The 19,614-nt window shown below is 38.2% G+C and overlaps 1 protein-coding gene across 5 annotated transcripts in view; it reads left to right on the plus strand.

Annotated features, from left to right (window-relative positions):
* The window catches only part of LOC131042958 (UDP-N-acetylmuramoyl-L-alanyl-D-glutamate--2,6-diaminopimelate ligase MurE homolog, chloroplastic), a 91,423-nt gene extending 76,809 nt beyond the window's left edge, over window positions 1-14,614 (plus strand). The window contains exons 6-8 of one of the 5 annotated variants that reach the window (XM_057976304.2): window positions 13,360-13,626; window positions 13,732-13,763; window positions 14,298-14,614. In XM_057976304.2, the coding sequence (XP_057832287.1) occupies window positions 13,360-13,378 (19 nt within the window). In that variant the 3' untranslated portion in view covers window positions 13,379-13,626; window positions 13,732-13,763; window positions 14,298-14,614. The other 4 variants (XM_057976301.2, XM_057976300.2, XM_057976303.2 and 1 more) reach the window with 4 other exon arrangements.
* Window positions 14,615-19,614: the final 5,000 nt, after the last annotated feature.

Here is a 19,614-nt window from a genome sequence, read left to right on the forward strand (position 1 = left end):
GTTCCTTCGTTCTATCAATCAGGAGCATGGTGGCATACATCTGATTATACTGCTCATCTGTAACATCTGCGTCCTTGCGAAAGATGATCTTGATCCTATCCTCAAATTCCTGCATATCCACATCTGTCTCGACCTCGATCCTTCTGCCAAGAATGATACGAAGTACCTCAAATACTCTGTCCTGGATCGGATTGATCACCTCCTCAACTTGACCACATCTAACACTGATGTCCTCGAAGAGAACACTCTTTATATGGAGTAAGGTTGACCACTGGAACAAACTGTGAGAATCACCTTCCAAGATCCTCTCCTGCGCTAAAATTCTTCTGGATGTATGTCTTATTACTTTCAAGACAGGGATGACAACGTCCTTGGTATGGGCAAATGCAGCTACTGTTGCCATCAATCTGTGGATAATCTCAAGAACTTGGATAGCCTGATGAATGATCTTCGTCATCCTTGTAACAAACTCTATGGCCACTGTATGAGATCTATCCATCCAACTACATGTACGCTGGACCAGGTTCCTGAATCTTTCTGCTTCATTGATCGATTGAAGGGGCAATGCCTGCACTGGTGATCTAACTGGATCCTGACGTCCCAAAGGCTCGTTGATGTGACTGAAATATGTCCTCCATGCACCTCTCTCTCTCTCAAGCTTTCTATTCTTTTCCACTTCTTCTCTAAGCTTGTCCTTCAATGCCTCAAATGTGTCGGTGGCATCATCTAAAGTCTGCTCTGCTGTGGATGGTCCTAACTCAAAAGTCTGTATATCATAATCCTCTGCTAGGATCTCACCCTCATATTTATCTGCTGCCGGTGTAGCTATCTGCAGTTTTCTGGATCCAGTCTCATCTCGAATCATCTTGGACATCCTTGTAGCCTTCTTCCTCTCTGTTACTTCATGTGAACGTCCAACAAGGCTCTCTAAATCAATTGCATTGTCCTCGTCCTCAACTACGATCACCCTAGTCAATCTTTCCTTCAACCAATCTGGGATATTCGATCTTGTCTCTTGAACTTGAATTTCTTTATGTACTATTTCTTCTTGTCTGGGAGGAGATGTTATTTCATTATCTTCTTCTAAATCATAGTCTTGGAGAGATCCATCTGACGAAACATGCTGTGCCTGTCCTTCCTCCTGCCTGTCATTCTGTACCATCGACTCCATGGACTCTTCCACTCGAATTGTTCTATCCTCAGGTCTGGAAGAAGTACCTGGTGTTTGATCTTTGTTGGCACCTTGCTTTTTCTTGGAAGGCTCTTTCTTTTCTGATCTTTCCTTTCTCTTCGAACCTCTCGAATGGAGATTGCCCTCACTGGCACATCGAAGGTTACCTTCACCTGAATTCCTAGGATTAGGATTGCCTTCACTCACGCTTGCTCCACCTTCGGCTGGTTTCTCTTCCAAAGTAAAAGACATAGCTATGCCTTGTTCTCTCAACTTCTGATGCTGAACGTCTACCCATCTGCGAGTACAAGACAAAATTGGTGCCATCAAATCATCTAAATCCACGGCCTCGGGCTCATTCCAATCCAACCTTATTGTTTTGCTTTCTCTATCATAGGAAGACTGGATGTGCCTGCCATTGTCCTGAGCTTGGTCGGCCACTCTGTAAATCCTGCATTTCCTGATGAAATCCAAAGGCAATCTAGAATGTATCTTTCGCTTCACTTCAAGATCATCTAGGAGGTTCATCATAAAATCTTCAATTTGGTGCTCATGTCTAAATCTTCTACCGACCGTCTCCTCTAAATGTCCATGTGGATCAAAACTATTTCTCCAAGCAAAAGATGAAAAAGAATACAAGGCTAACTCCTTCTCTGCGTCATCCATGGCTAAGACATTAGGACATACCTCAACTGAATTACCCAAAATAATAGGTACCTGAACTCCATTCTGATGTCTGTGTCTGAATGCCTTCACATATGCTGCCAACTGCCTTGTTACTTCAAGTAACACAATTCTGTCTGTCGGATACCTCGGCAACATGTATGGAGGTAAAGGACATACATGCACTCTAATGTAAGTGAACTTGGGAAACTGAATGAACCAAGCACCGTACCTCTTGATGAATTCCTGGGCATCCTGAGATAATCTGTTGTGAATCCCTCCTTGCAACGTCCTTGTGATGTTCATCGTGAAAGTATCATTAACTAACTTGTAGTTTTTCCCTGGCGGATGATGCAAGTAGGCATAGGAATCACAAGCTCTGACCTCGCCGGGTCCTCTTCCAATCATTCCTCTGTGAGGTAGTCCTGCGTACTCAACACTCTTGATCAAAGCATAGATGATGTATGAACTCATGTGGAAGGACTTAGTAGCCCTGAGTCTCCTCAACTGTACGTCTAAGCAACGGTTAATTATCCTAGCCCAATGTATCGTACCCTTACCTTGAACAATCACCTGGATGAAGTAAAACATCCACTTCTCAAAATAGAAGGCATGAGGTGCTCCTGTAACTCGGTTGAGCATGGTAATCAAATCTCTGTACTCCTCCTGGAAATCAATCCTGTGCGGTGTGTTCGGGACCTTGCTCAGACGGGGACGGCTTTTGAGTAGCTAGTTCTTATTAATAATGCTTAGACAAGCATCTGGATCATCTTCGTACATTGATCTGGCTCCTTCAATGCTCTTATATATCATGTCCCTGTGCTCTGGAAGATGGAAAGCTTCACTTATAGCTTCCTCTGAAAGGTACGCCAAAGTGTTTCCCTCATTGGACACAATTGTCCTGGACTGTGGATTGTAGTGACGGGCACACTCGATCATCAATTCGTGGCACTGAATAGCTGGAGGAAAACCAGCCGCCTTAATGATGCCACTCTCTATTATTCTCCGGGCGACAGGTGATGGCTTGCCAATGTAGGGGACCTCTCGAAACTTCTTCGTACTAAAAGTTCCCCTAGTTTTTATCTCCAATGTTGCTCCACTTCGACACGATCTTGGTCTCCACTTCTTCGGTCTTCTGATCTTCTTTCATGAGAGCTGAGCGACTGGTGGATGCTCCCGTCTTTGGGGTCGCCATACCTACACAACATTTCAATATAAGGACTAGATTTTGCAACGAATAACGTTGATTAGAGAGATAAAGTTTTTAGGAAACCTCATGATAAGTCTTTAGAGTTATCATTTCCTAAAAAACAACGATTGAGCAATGAAATTCAAAATTCAAAACTTCAAAATTTAAAATATGACGATGAATAAATAAAGCAATAAAAATCAAATCGCCATACCTCAATAGAGAGCTAACTCTAGAATGCAAAAAGGAAAAGATCGCCTAGGCAAAATTGAGGTATAAATAGTCTTCAATGTTATCTCCTCAAGAAAATCCACTTCGCCACCCTTGGATTAAACGCGATCCTCAATTGCACCTCTGACAATTCGCTCAAATGGACCTTCAAGTTCGCCCAATCAAATCTTCCAAGTTTCGCTCCTTTGACGTGGTCTTCGATCCTTGGCAAATTCGCTCCAATGAAGTCTTCAAATATCGCACCACCCTTTGATAGACTAGCGCCACCTTTGGTTTAAATTCGCACCACACATGAAATACTTCGCACTATCTTCGCTTCTCCTTAATTCGCATGAAGGATAAAAATAATGATATGACAATAATAGTTCTCACCCTCCATATATAGCGCTTGCATTGCATTCATCCCTTAGGCCGACTTGAGGATATAAAACAATTTTTAAATGATTTTAAATAAAATAACAAGGCCGACTTCCAGTTATAGCGCTTGCAATCGATTTTAATAATTGAATTCATTATTAATTAAATGCCTTTCGTTTTTTAATTTGTAAACTTCGATTTTAATAAAGGCAAAATAATTAATAAATGACTAACGCCATATTAAATGCTAATTAAATAGGATTTTCAAAACTCATCGATCTTAGCATTTAAAATAAATTTAAAAAGGTTTATTTGGCGCCAAAAATTTGAAAATGAAGAGGACGTACCTCATCGCTCTGGTCCCTTGGAGAGGGACAAGAGCGATCCAAGATTTGGTCGTGATTTTTGCATTTTTTTACGTTCAACTCCTTCATCTCCACGTTCAATATCGATCATTTTAATGGGTCCTCCGAATTAGATCATCTTGCATGCGTTCATGGGTGCCTTTTGGATGTTTATCGCCTTGGTCCCTTGGAGAGGGACAGGAGCGATCTCCATATTTTCACGCTCACTATGCATCTTCGACCTTTGATCTTTCATTGTAGAGTGAATAACATCCTTGCTTGTTTCTTCTAAGCTTGTTCCATTTGTTTTCATGACGTGTTTGGACGTTTAAAGGGATCATCGCCCTTGTCCCTTGGAGAGGGACAGGAGCGATCCATGTTTTCTTCTTGACCTTGGCAACTTCTAACTTCGATCTTCGTTGTGATGTCTTCCAAACGCCGTCCTTTGCCTTGCTTATCCTCGCCTTGCCTCGTTTTGAAGGAACATGAGTGTTTTGATGGGATCGCCCTGGTCCTTGTCCAAAGGACAGGAGCGATGTGAGTCTTAACTTAGTTTGAACTTGAAGCAAAATAAAGAGTCCAAAGCAAATCGCCCTGGTCCCTTGGAGAGGGACAAGAGCGATATGGTCTCCATGTTCAAAATGATGATCATTTTACGTTCAAAATCTCCATATACCATCTTCAAAAGGCACCATGGACCTTCTAAGACCCTGCAAAATCTTGTCCTTACGTAAAACTTGCATGAAGTGGCCAATATATCCAACATCGCTATAGTCCCTTCCTGAGGGACAGGAGCGATCTAGGTCTTAGAGTGCAAATCTCTCCATTATAACGACCTTCGAGTGCCTGTGCTTGATGAAGACGCCTTGAAATGTCCTTTGCCACCTTGTCTTGACTTGGATCGGCTTCAAACTTGAGTGAAAAGCAATATATTCACTATATCGCCCTTGTCCCTTGGAGAGGGACAGGAGCGATCCTCCTTTTGTGGCTCTTATTTCACTTTGTCAGGTTCTAAATTTATATTCAACGGACTCGTCATACTCCACTCCATTCGTCCATGCCTTAACATTGCTTGTAACTTAGCCAGAAAATCATTTATACCAAAAATCGCTCTGGTCCCTTCCTGAGGGACAAGAGCGAACTAGGCCTTTTGGGACCCCTGTGGACGTTTTAAAATCTTCAATTTGTATTCAATGAGTTCATCTCATGCTTTCTCTTGCTTTTGAACGTAAACTTGCCTTGGTTTTTGCCTGGATTTTGCCTAATGAAGGACATCGCTCTGGTCCCTGGGAGAGGGACAGGAGCGAACTTTGCATTCTGGACCATTCTCCTCCATTTTTGCATCTCAAATTATATTCATTTGGTAAAGCATCTCCCTTTGGACGTCTTCAAATCATCGAGTCGTCGAAATCTCGCAAGGACAAGGCAAAATTTGATTTGTAGCTCCGGTCCTTCACTGAGGGACAGGAGCGATTTTCCTCCTGGAGGCATTTCTGTGCTCATGAAAATCTTCAATTTATATTCAATGGAAAGATCTCGTTGTTCTCCATCACTTCCAACTCGAAACTTGTCTGGACCCTGCAGGAATAATGAGATATTTGAAAACGAGCTCCCGTCCTTCACTGAGGGACAGGAGCGATTTTGCTCCTACAGGCCAAAATAACATGATTTTACACATTTTAACACTTCACAAGGCAAAAACAAATCATTTCCAATGCCCAGGATCAAAAATCAAAAAGGTCAAAATTTGGTCAAAATATTCAATCGGACAAAAATTCACATTTGGCTCTCAACACTTAGACAAATTTAAGCTCTGCATCAACATTCCAATTGAAAATTAGACCATTCTGGCGAATTCATTGCATTCAAAATTTGCATCCTAGAAAAGGAAGCTCAAAAGATCTCAAAAACGACTGGATTTTGGCTTGAAAAGACAAAAATAAAAACCCTAAGGCTTGACCCTAAATCCAGACAACCGACAGACTAACAAAATCCTAAAAACGAAAGCAAAAACGAACGAAAACAAGCGAAAAGAGGGGGTCCCCATTTGCGATGGGGCGATGTGTGAAATGGTCACAACAGGGTGTCATCTCCTTACATGTTCCAGATAGCTTGCTTTTTCACCTTGATGGTTTACTCACTCCTCGGGCTATGTGGTCGAAGTTTGCTGATCTTTTTGGTACCATCAATGAGTTCAGAGCATTACAGATTGAGGCGGAACTCTCTTCTTTGTTACCCGAGTCTTTTCCTCACAATGAGGACTTTTTGAACAAGTTTAAAACCACCAGATCTATCCTACACAGTTGTGGTAAAAATAAGACAGACACAGAGTGTATCTACCTGATTCTCTCTAAGCTTCGAGGTCCCTATCAGATATTTGCTTCTACATTTTATTCTACTATGGATGCCTTGGGTGCACGTTTCACCATGCCTACATTTGATGTGTTCTGTGATCGCTTGACTCGTGAGCAGGCTCACCTATCTTAGTTGGACTCTCTCATAGGATCAAAGAACAAAGCGTTGGTTGCATAGACATCTAAGGAGAACAAGAAGTAGAAACCGAAGCCTAAGAAGGATTCGGCTGGTAGTGAGAGTCCCTCCAAGCCATCACCTAAGTCTAATTCTAAACCGAAGTCCTATCCCAAATGGGAGAAATCTTCTATGTCTGGTGAGTCGTCCTCCAAGACTAAGAAGAAATTAGAAGAACTTTGCATTTTCTGTGGCAAAGAAGGACATCCAGTTTCCCAGTGTTGGAAACGATTAGAGGCTTTGGAAGAAGCGATGCAGCAACATCATATTTCTTCTCTTTAACCTCCTTCCTCTTCTACAGGGAAACAAGAAGTAGAAACCGAAGCCTAAGAAGGATTCGGCTGGTAGTGAGAGTCCCTCCAAGCCATCACCTAAGTCTAATTCTAAACCGAAGTCCTATCCCAAATGGGAGAAATCTTCTATGTCTGGTGAGTCGTCCTCCAAGACTAAGAAGAAATTAGAAGAACTTTGCATTTTCTGTGGCAAAGAAGGACATCCAGTTTCCCAGTGTTGGAAACGATTAGAGGCTTTGGAAGAAGCCATGCAGCAACATCATATTTCTTCTCTTTAACCTCCTTCCTCTTCTACAGGGAAAGGACATGCTCTTTGTGCACGAGCTATTACTTTTGCATCCACTTGGATTATTGATTTAGGGGTTTCTCACCTAATGACACACTCTTAGTAGCTTGTTACCTCACTTGCTCATAGTGATACTTTACAGATTGCAGTTGGTGACTTAGCACAACTTTCAGTTTCAGGTTCAGGTACTGTTCCATTGACAAGTGGTTGTATTCAGGATGTTCTTCTGGTTCTTGACATTTCGTCCTCTCTGTTTGTCAGATTTGCCATTCTGGCTCTAGTAAAACAATTGAGTTCTCACGACATGATGTGGTTATTAGAGAGCTCCATGATCCTAATTTCGCTGTGGCTATTGGCAGTGTTGATCCTGATTCTCGTTATACAGGTTTGATGGCTTTGAGAGTCCAGATGGTTTAGGTGTTTCTCTTGTAGCACATGCAAATTTAGTGAGCAGACTTTGGCATGAGTGTTTTGGCCATGTCAATCACAAATACTTGCAGCAGATGAGCACATAGGCACTTGTGATTGACCTCCCTCATATATCCTGTACTGATGGTGTATGTCGAGGTTGTGCTCTTGGCAAACATCACTGGGATCCTTTTCCTACAGGTAGAGCCACACGTGCTAAGGCACCCTTGGATTTGGTACACAGTGATCTTATGCCATTTCCGACTCCATCTTTTTCAGGGGCCAAGTATGTGCTCACATTCATTGATGACTTCTCCAGACGTACATGGGTGTACTTTCTTAAGTACAAGTTTGATGTCTTTGATTCATTTTGAGTTTTTAAGGCATTTGTAGAGAAGCAGTCCGGTCTTTCTATCCGGAAGATACACACAGATAATGGGAGAAAGTATGTGAATCAGGCTTTTACAGATTTCTGCACAGAGCATGGTTTGCAGCATCAGCTATCAGTTCCTCACACCCCTCAGCAGAATGGTGTTGCTGAGAGAAAGAACAAAACATTACGAGAGACGGCCAATTGTATGCTTCAGTCACGTTCTATGCAGCTTGCTTTTCGGGTTGAGGCAGTTAATTGTGCCACTTATATTCGGAATTGGATGCCTCATAAGGCATTGTGCTAGATGACTCCTAAGGAGGCTTGGTCCCATGTCAAGCCTGGTGTTTCATCATTCCGAGTTTTTGGTGGTGAGGCTTGGGCATTTATTCCAGATGCTCAGAGGAAAGCCATGGAGAAGAAGATTCGATCACTCATATTTGTTGGCTACTGTGAGGATGTTAAGGCGTACAGGCTGTTTGATCCTGATTCCCGAGAGGTCTTATTTAGGCAGGATATCTAGTTTGATGAGCGCCTTCCTTAGATGGATTCTCCATCACCAGCTTCTCCTTCACTGCCTCCTCTCTCTTCATTTTTTGAGGATTCTTTATTCCTTGAGGATGATGCAGATGATGGTCCACCATCTCCACCACCACCACCACCCGCAACTTAGCCTTTGCCCAAGTGGGCCCGGTTTACAATTGATGCCGTTGCTTCTATGGCAGGTGATCCTTCAGATTCTTGTCATACTTGTGCACAAACATCTAGTTCTAGTCTTCTGAGTCATGCCATTTCGGATGATCCTCAAAAATTTTCACAGGCGACTGGTCACCCAGAGTGGGATAGGGCCATGGATGAGGAGTATTCTTCTTTGATGAAGAATCATACTTGGGATCTTTGTACTCTTCTGAAAGGAAGAAAGTTGTTTCGGTGCAAGTGGGTGTACCGTACCAAGTATGCTGCAAATGGTTCTATTAATAAGTATAAGGCTTGTCTTGTTGCCAAGGGGTTTTCTCAGTTGGAGGTTATTGATTACTCTAAGACCTTTGCTCCTGTCGCTGAGATGAATTCTATTCGCTTTGTACTTTCGCTTGCAGCTTCACAGGGATGGACAATTTTTCAGATGGATGTGAAGAGTGCCTTCTTGCATGGAGACCTTCATGAGGAGATCTATATGGAGCAGCCTCAGGGATTTGTGCAGGATTCTTCTTTGGTTTGTAGACTTCGGCGTTCATTATATGGTCTCAAATGAGAAGATGGACTCTTTGTTGCTCTCCACACTCTTTACACGTCATTTTGATACCATCGTTTATATTTAGCGTCATGGGGATGAAATAGTTATCCTTGTGCTATATGTTGATGATCTCATCATTACAGGTAGCTCGCCCTCCTTGATTCAGGATATTCAGAAAGCTTTGATGGAGCAGTTTGATATGACAAATCTTGGACTTCTGCACTATTTTTTGGGCCTACAGGTTATTAAGTGTTATGTTGGGATTTCCGTACTTCAGCAGAAGTATGCTCTTGATATGCTTCACAGAGTTGACATGCTTTCTTGCAAGCCTGCACCCACACCATTTTAGTCAGGTGTTGTTTTGTCTGCCACTTGTTCTACACCTTCTGTGGATCCTACCTTATACCGGCAGTTGGTTGGCAGTTTGTTGTACCTGACACATACACGCCCGAATCTTTCCTTTGCGGTTGGTCTTGTCTCTAGGTTCTCCCATGATCCCCATGAGAGCCATTGGCAAGCTGCCAAATGTATTTTGAGGTACATTCGGGGCACTACACAGTTTGGCATTCACTATACTTCAGGATCCCCTCACATTGTTGGCTTCATTGACTCAGATTGGGCTGGTGATGCTCATGATCGGAAGTCTACTTCTGACTTTGTTTTTTGCCTTGGTTCTGGCCTTATCACATGGTCTTGCAAGAAGCAGTCTGCTATTGCATTATCATCTACAGAGGCTGAGTATCGAGCAGCAGTGTTAGCTAGTCATGAGGTTTTATGGCTTCGACAGTTGATGACTGAGTTTGGGTTTCCTCCTGATAGTCCCACTATTCTATGGTGTGACAATCAGAGTGCCATTCACATTTCGCGCAACCCAGTGGAGCACTAGAGGACTAAACACATTGAGCTTCACATGCACTTCATCAGACAGTTGATTCAGGATGGTTTTCTCGTCTTGGAGTACATTCCTACAAAGGAGCAGGTTGCAGACATCTTCACTAAACCTTTCGCATCTCCGCGCTACCTTTAGTTGCGCTCTATGCTTGGGGTGAAGGAAGTTGCCCTTGGGGGGTCTCATTGAGGTCTTCCTTCCTTCATGCTTTTTTAGCATGCTTTTTCCATCTCTTTTTGGAGTAGAGTTTTTTCCCACGTGGTTTTCTCTATTTCTTCGATTTATAGAGATTTGGTTGTGATTGGGTACCTCATCGGGCTTTGTTGCTGGGACCCAAATTTGCCTTCTTCATGTAGTTGCATTTGCTTGATGCGTTTAGTTTTTAGCTACTCCCTAAGTTCATCTTAAGGGGGGGGTGTTAGAGTTATCATGTATTAGCTAATAATTATTTATTTAATTATTAGTTTATTATCCTCTACACTTAAGCTAAACTTAGGCATTTAATAATATTGTAGGTATTTAATAATTAAATACACATTATCCCTTTAGGGTTGCTTTAGGGTTGCATAATCTCCTTTTAGAAGGATTGTATTGTATTTCTTTATTCAGTCCCTCTTTGAATGATAATCTTTTTCTTCAAAGCCATTATTGCCTTTTTGTCTCCATTATTCTCTTGTGACAGGTATTTTGCTTGCAGGTGTTCTTGGGATCTCTGAAGTTGTATTTCTCAACCTCTTCACTTATGATTGATTAGAAAAATTAGCTAGGCTATCTAAGAACATAGAAAATGTGTAGTCTATGAAAGTCTGAATGCTATATATAATTTGCAAGAAGCAAAGTACTAATCAATTTTAGGTAACATAAGACTGATAATGAGATTGGAAGTTCAATCTATAGAATAATAGAATTATGGGTGACTTATAGAAGGATTGTTGCCTTGATATATGAAAAATCTAAAAGTGTTCAGCGGATGTGTTTGAGAAAATACATGATGTTCACATTCAAAAGAATTGAAGGTGGAAAAGGGGAAGGACTATAAAGGTGTTAGAAGGTTACTCTCAATATGAATTATTCCAAAAGAAGACTCTCTAAGTTCATCTTAAGGGGGGGTTCACATTCAAAAGAATTGAAGGTGGAAAAGGGGAAGTACTATAAAGGTGTCAGAAGGTTACTCTCAATATGAATTATTCCAAAAGAAGACTAAAAACAAAGAAACATGTGAAGAGCCACTATGGAGGATATAAAAAACCTTGATTACGTAATGCAAGACAAACATGGTTGCAATCTTTATGGAGCATTGAATATGATTCTTCACATAGGATCAAGGATTCAATGTGGACCTGCAGATGATGGTGGTACCTATCTCATATTTGGTACCAATTAGATTTGAGGAGATAAGTTGTGTTACAAGACTGGATGTGGCAGTTTATGATTGTAAAACTTTGCCATTTAGAAGTTGAAATCCATATTTTGCCTTAGAAGACATTCTTATGGCATGAATTCAAGCAAAGAAAAGATGTGGCACATGCAATTGTTGAGGGATGTGTCGTAGTAAATATTCTTCAAAGAGGATATTTTGAAAAATTTAACTGGATGTTGTTTCATCAAAGTTGAAATTTACGATAATGAATTAGAAAAGCATGGAGGCTAGACATGCTCTAGCTTAAAAGATTCAAGTGGGTGGTGTTTGCAGGTTGAGGTGTGGCTTGCCTCATTCTTGTCCATCTTTGGTGTAAGGTGTCATTTATAACTTATGGTGTTTATTTTAGGTACATGAGATTGAGACTGTAATTTTTTGTTGTAGTTATTTGTTCCGTCCACCTTCATTGCCCTTTAACGTTCCTAGTGATGCCAATCTTAATGTTGACCTCTCTATCTTGAAATTTCTCAATGCTCCTCATTGAGTGTTACCATTCTTTGTTGGAAATTAGGGTGTCTCAACCTTTGCAAGTTCCTAGTGTTGTTATTTTTATTTTAAATGGTCTAATATGAGGTCTGGGGGCATTTCACCCAATGAGGTCGAGGAGTATTGCCCCATGTTGGGGGTCTGAATTGAGGAGTAGTGCCCCTAGCAGGGTTTGGGATACAACACAAACTATTAAGGCATATGCCATTTTTCATAATTTTATTGATTTTAAGTATAGTGGTGTGTCCTTGTTCATAGGATTGAACAAAAAAGAAAAGTTGTAAATGAAGAAAAAAACCAAGACAATGCAGCCACGCTTTGTGATGCAAACTTGAATCAAACTTGGCTGACAGATTTCCATTTAAAAGGGCTCTTGCAATTCTTGACTGTTAATTGTAAAAAAATTGCAAATGTACCACCACAATTGAAGTTACAACGTAAAGAAATAGTTATAGTATTTAGTTAAAATGCTAGGGCTGATTCCAAACGTGAAGCAAATGAAATAGAGTCCCATCAAACAAACAATCAGGATGTCTGTAAAACCCTAACCCCCCAAAAAATCTCGAGTCATGTTAAAATCGGCAATTGTTTTTTTTGAAAATTGGTCAAAAATGTTTACACTACAATTCTAATATAATTCAGACAATTCAAACATGATTTATTCACGTTCAAACATTGTTGACCCCGAATTCTAAAAAAAGATGGTTTTTGCTTAAAAAAATTGAGGAATTGCTGCATTTCACAATTAATTGCGATTTTTTTCCAGATTAGTTCTTCTACGGCCAGCCTTTATTACTCCAATGAATCAGCTGAATTCTCTTTTATTTTGATCAATATAACATTTTATTGCCCTACCGTGCGTGAAACATACTTCCTGACCTCTTTGTTATTGCTGTTTGTGCTGGAGCATCCCTATTGGGTTCTTGAAGAATCCCCTAGAAGCTGGAAGTAGAAAAATCGCTTTTTCCATTTCAAATTCTGTTTTGCACATTTGGGGGTTGATTGCAGCTGTAGGTTCAACCTGGGTCATTTTTGCAAGTGCAGGTTCAACTTGGGTCATTACGAATTGAATTCATTGTTCACAAATCTATTTACTATTTACCTTTTTCATGATCCTTATGGATCATATATACTTTCAGCAAACAACATAATTTGCATTATATTTGATTTTTAGCTTCAAATTATACACTTTATACAGCCTCAAATGCATGTTGTGGCTTTGATTCTTTTAATTAATTAATCTATACACTTTATATTTGATTTTTAGCTTCAAATTATACACGTTATACAGCCTCAAATGCATGTTGTGGCTTTGATTTTTTTATTTAATTAATCTATACACTTAATATTTCATTTTTAGCTTCAAATTATACACTTTATACAGCCTCAAATGCATGTTGTGGCTTTGATTCTCTTAATTAATCTATGCAGTAGATTGTAACTGTAATCTCCTTCCCCTAATGTGCAAGAGGTGTTATATTTCTTGCAGGTTCCCTGAAAGCTATTAATACGAGATTATTACACACGTCTGATATCATAAAGATAACAAGGTTTTCTCAAGAGAGATTACCTCATCCCTCTTCCAGTACATCTGAAGGGATAGCTGCTGGTTAATGATTTGGATAAACCTTCTTGTTATGGAAACCATTTGAAGTGGGTATCATGTCAATGGAATGTCAATTTAGAATCCATTGTCTCGACTAATTGCAGATCATGGGTGGGATTTTCTGAAGCAGAAATTATTGGAGCCCTCCAGGTTATCCTTGTTTCATAAGGTTACACTTTTATGCTGCTTATATTTTTTACTACATATTCTATCCTTTAATCCTAACTACCAAAATTTGTGTGAACCTGTTTCCAGTTGATGATGGGGCTAATTATCATTAATTCCAGGTATGTACAGCATCTAATGGAGGTCTGTTTCATTATTTATTTTTTTAAACGCATTTTCTTAGATTTTCAAGCTTGAGGAGCTAGTGAAGGTTGAAATCAGTGTAATTTGTTATGAAATATTAAATGATAAGGCTATTTTTGTTCTTTAAATGATCTTTGTTTCCTTTAATCTCACTTATGTTTGTTATGATGGTTTCAAGACATCGAATTCAATAGGAATGAAATTTTACAAAAGATGACAATGCCAATATCTAACAACCGCCAGTTTAAGGAATTGAATTGATTTTATCTGTGAAAGGGAATAATGAGATATTATAGTGCAGGAGGTAACAAATGTTCTTTGCTGAGGAGCAACTACTGACACCTAAGTTTTAGGTTGAATATCACTTGTGTTTTCAGCCAAATAACTGAACTTAGGATCCAATACTTTTAAAATAAAAGAATGATATACTTTGTATGTACACGTAAGAAATGAAGTTTGAGTATATAGCAATTGAATGTGGAATACTTGAGTAAGAAATAAAGTCTTTGCAGGTGATTCTGCAGTGTACTTGCTAAAGACGTATGAGCATGATTCTATTTGCAATAACCTATGTAATCTTATATGGTAGTTAGTATAAATGCAGAGAAACTCCCATTGGAACCTGTTAAGATGCTGCTGGTAGGATGTCTGCTTTTTCTCCTAAAAAAGGGCATGCTTTTACCCTGCACTATTTCCATCCAATGTGTTGGTCACATATACAAAACTATCGCAACTAATGAGGTAAAAGAAAACCTATTTTACCTTGGATTGAACTAATATGTGTAGAAAAGATTTTGCTTATTCACAATCTGATTGATGTTTCAACTAACATGGATATTTGGATTTGCATTCTGATCCTTATGGTAAGTACAGAAATTTTTGGATTATTGACAAGAAGATTGAATTTAAGCAGCAATTCTGTATGAGATGAATGTTCAATATCCACTTCTTTAAAAGATTTTGTTTGATATTGTTTTTGTGAATAATAAGGGCTGACTTAATTATTCCTTTTCTATGCATGACATATTTTGCAGTTGACCAATCTATCTAATTTTGCCTCGGGCCATGGAGGCAAGGATAGTTTGTAGAATAATTGATACCTGATATTGTATAATTAATGCTGGCATGAATTTTGGAAATTTTTCTCATTTGGGTTCTTGTCTATCAAATTTTGCATGCATAAATTTGATGGGGTTTGGCTTGATGTTTTATTCTTGATATATCTTTTTATTGAAAACAAGGTATATTATGAATAAGTTAGAATAGAAAATTGAAAAATGTTAAGGGTTAAAAGAAGAGCTCTTTTAACAAATTAAAAAATTGAGATCACATTGTAAATTATTAACATGTGTTATATTAAAACAAGGTAGATTATTTACATGTGTTATATTTTTGGAAAACGTATATTTTGCTTGGTCGGGAAATGCTGTTGCAGTCATGTCAACATTGTTAAATATTATGTTCTTTAATTATGTATTCTCTGTTTGTATCTGCATAAGGGATACCTCCGTACCCTCCGAACATAATGTACAAGCAAATATAATTTGGTGCTTGGATAGATAGCCTGATCCGGCTATCCATATAATCTGTAATTAGTTTGAGGTACTTGCAGATCACTCCTCAGCACATTCTGGTTTTGATCCCTGTTCTGTTCTCAGAATGCAAAGGATGAACTGCCACCATCTGGTCGGGCACAGACATCAGGGAATTTAGGTTTTGTTTAGGAGGGGTGATCATATGGTCTGAGATATGGGCTGCCATGATAAATCTTGTAAAATTTCAAATGATACTCTTTATGTACGAAATTATACTATATGGAAAGCTATGTAATTTCACAAACCTATATTAATTTAAGTTCAGGCTTATGGCCTTTTATCTCAAAAAAAATTAAAATAAAATAAAATAATATAAAGAGCAAATGAAGTATATTCTGGTTTTGATCCCTGCTCAGCACATTCTGGTTTTGATCCCTGTTCTGTTCTCAGAATGCAAAGGATGAACTGCCACCATCTGGTCGGGCACAGACATCAGGGAATTTAGGTTTTGTTTAGGAGGGGTGATCATATGGTCTGAGATATGGGCTGCCATGATAAATCTTGTAAAATTTCAAATGATACTCTTTATGTACGAAATTATACTATATGGAAAGCTATGTAATTTCACAAACCTATATTAATTTAAGTTCAGGCTTATGGCCTTTTGTCTCAAAAAAAATTAAAATAAAATAAAATAATATAAAGAGCAAATGAAGTATATTTATGTATGTATGTATATGGGACTATTTTAACAAAGTATGTGTATGTATCTATGTATATGGGACTATTTTAACAAAGTATATGTATGTATGTATCTATATGGGACTATTTTAACAAAGTATATGTATGTATGTATGTATGTATGTGGGGACTATTTTAACAAGTATAAAATTGAGATAACATTCAATTATTATTTTTTTTTACTTTGTTTGGCTTGTTTCAAGAATGGATTGTTAACTTGTTACCTTCTTTTAATTTTTTTAGATAAAACAAGCCACAATATCATGTATTTATTGTCCAATTTTATTTTTCATGACTCTCATTGCAATTATTGTAGAAGTTGATGATACAATCATAAGAGACAAGAATGATATGCAAGCAAACCACTTGCCACACAAAAGAGATCAAACAAACATAAAATGTTTCATGACAAGTTGAAAATTTTGTATTATTGAACACAAAATTATGAATTCAATGCATAAATGTTTTCTTTATAGAAAGCAAGAGATGCCTTAATCCAAAAATTAGAATAACTAAAGAAAATCAAAGAGGAGCTAAATATTCAACTATATCTAAACTAAAGTATCACTAAGTGAACTTAAGCTAGAAAAACAAAACTCTAGATAAATTGAAGTTAAGAGTATCATGATCCAAGGTTATGGTAGACATGCTAGAATGCTCTAGAGAAGAGAACTCAATTTGCGACAAACATGTGTGAAACACCAAAAATAATAGTCCAAGATGGTGACGATGTCAACATTGTAGTAACTAGAGCCATGCCCTTAGATTTCTCTTTATCTTTTTTCTTTGTTATTTTGTGGTTTGATGATAATGGTTTGATGGACTTAGGGACCCCTAAATTAATCTTCTTAAGTAGATGAAAAAGGTGGTCAATTTGTTTCTTCATACAATTGTGCTCATCATGTCCAATTTTTTACAATGGGCATACTTAACTCTTTCTTTCTTAGGCTTCTCTTGATTTAATTTCTTAGGCTTCTCTTGATTTGAAGAGATTGTCATTTAGGGTGGGAGCATTCAAATTTTTGTTCTTTTATAGCCTCTATTGGTGTGAAATAGGTATTTTTCTTATCTAGTTCATTAGTAGGTCCCATTCACATTCTTAAGTTTACTTAGGTCCTAAGAAATCTTTTTAGGGAGTTGTCATGCAATCTTATTGTTTTGAATTTAATTCTTGAGACGTAGGCCATTTAATAATTATCATGCTAGTTGTCTCATTGTATAGGATCAAGGGACATGCCATAATCTCTTCTAATCCTATCTCTCAATATTGCCTTCATAAGCAAGGCATCTTATGTAAATTTCATATTCAATCAATTCAATTTTGCATCAATAATCAAGCAAGCAAGCTTCTCTTGTCATTCTCTCTTGTGGAAGGATATTTTTGTTTTGTAGGTGATCTTGGGGTCTAGGGAGTTCACAATTAACTTCAACATGCTATCAGAGCTCCAAATTTGCAAACTCCTTACATCTAAGGATGATTTGGGCATGAGTAAAATGGACTTCATAGTTGAGTCCAAAAGGCACAAAAACCTTGATTCTCACATAGAACACTTAATATGTTTTCAATTGAAACTTTTGGCAATTTTTGGAGGGTTGGAGCATATCCTACATAATCTTTCTATATATTTGTACAAATCATATAGTTGTATTTTGTTGGCACCATTGATGTACTTTGTAGGAATCAATAAAATTGTTAAAAAACATATTATTTGTTAGGTGAATATTCCATTATTTATGCTTGTGTCTACAACATCTTTGCACAAATAGTACAAGTCTACAATAATGACATTGCATCAACATGATAAGGGTATGATTGAGGTTCTTTTAATTTTTTTTTCGAAAGTATTTGGTTGGTTTTTAGCCCTTGCTCTTTTAGTGCCTAATGCTAGGTGCTACTATAATAATGGGCTAAAGCTCGAGTGGTGTGTATTTTTCATGTTGGCCAAAATTCCATCGCTACATCGCTAGTGGTGTGTGGGAGCTTTCTTTGTAATTAGCCAATGTAGGGTGTGGTTGTATGGTTGATGAGGGGCTTATGACCTAGTGTCCCAAATTTGCCCTATAATGCCTTAAGTAGGCAAATTTTTTCTTTTCCAAATTGCTATAATTTATTACCATGATGTCTTTTTTTCATAAATAAGATGTCATTGAAAAGCTATCTCAGTTTACATTGCAATATTGTTGATTATTTTTTTAGGTTATGCTCTTTAGTGCCATTTTTTGTTGTTTGAAGTCAAACCACTACTATGGATCCCAAGCTCATTATATTTTCCGTAATCTTTGATTTTTGTGATTCTTGTAGTGTTGGAAAGGTACTAAGAAGACCTTTCAAGCCAACTATGCACTTTTTGCATATTTAGTCTCAGGTGCATTTTATTTTAGTTGTTTCCTTAGGGGTATCGTAGATGATTACTTGGACTTGGGAAGGTGCTATTTTGGTCAAATCATTTCATTTCAATGGTGAAACATACATTTGGATTCTTCTTCGTACCAATTCTTATAGAAAACGGGAAGCATTCCTGCATTTGTACTTGGTCAATCTTCTTCGCAAAGGGAGTAGTGTTGTTTGTAGGCATTGATCATGTTTTTATCATCAAGCATTGAAAGATATTATGCATTGTGGGGAAGTTATATAGATTCTCATTTTCCTTCGCATGGAGGGATAATTGATTGTATATTTGTGATGGTTGTAGTCCTTGATGGGTATTATTGAGCCATCCATTTGTCACTTTTTCATCTCTTGTATTTGTTTGAATCTTTTCTCTTTTGGAGAGATTTTGTCCCAATGAGTTTTCTTCTTTTCTCTGCTTTTGATAGATGACATTGCTAATGTGTAGTTAACATGACCTAAGAGTTGGATCCCATAATAATATTCATGTTTTGCATCATTTGCAAATGTCTACTACTCCCTAAGTTGCACTTAAGTGCGAGGGTTGGGGACGGGTGGAGGAGAGGAAGGGGTGTTGGCATGAATAAGATATATTACCTATCTAGTTCACAAGAAGGTCCTCTTCACATGCATAAGTAAACTTAGGTTGTAGGAATCTTTCTAGAAGTTCTTAGCTTTCACGAGATCTTATATTATCTTTTGACATTTAATTCTTGAGTCTTAGGTTATTTAATAATTATGATGTTAGTTGTCTCATTGTTTTTGATTATGACATGTCATAATCTTGTTTAATCATATCTCTCAACCTTGCCTTTATTAGCAACTTGCATCTTATGTACATTTCATATAAAATGAAGTCAATTCTGCATTCATAATCAATTAAGGTTCTCTTGCCATTCTCGTTTGTGGAAAGATATTTTTGTTTTGCAAGTGATCCTGGGGTGTGGGGAGTTCACAATCAACTCCTACACTCTCCTTATCCTTCTATTGTGATTATTTCTTCCCTAGTTTGAAGCCTATTGTTTCCCATTCCTAGAAATAAGGGCTTGAGGTTTTGTAGACTTCAATGTCCCCATTTTAATTATCGTGCTCACTAGTAAAGTTGGTAAAAAAGTCACGTAAAGAGAGCATTTTCCAAGTGGCACCCATAACACTCTTGGTGGA

The sequence above is a fragment of the Cryptomeria japonica genome, chromosome 4 (genome assembly GCF_030272615.1).
Source record: "Cryptomeria japonica chromosome 4, Sugi_1.0, whole genome shotgun sequence".
Classification (NCBI taxonomy): Eukaryota; Viridiplantae; Streptophyta; class Pinopsida; order Cupressales; family Cupressaceae; genus Cryptomeria; species Cryptomeria japonica.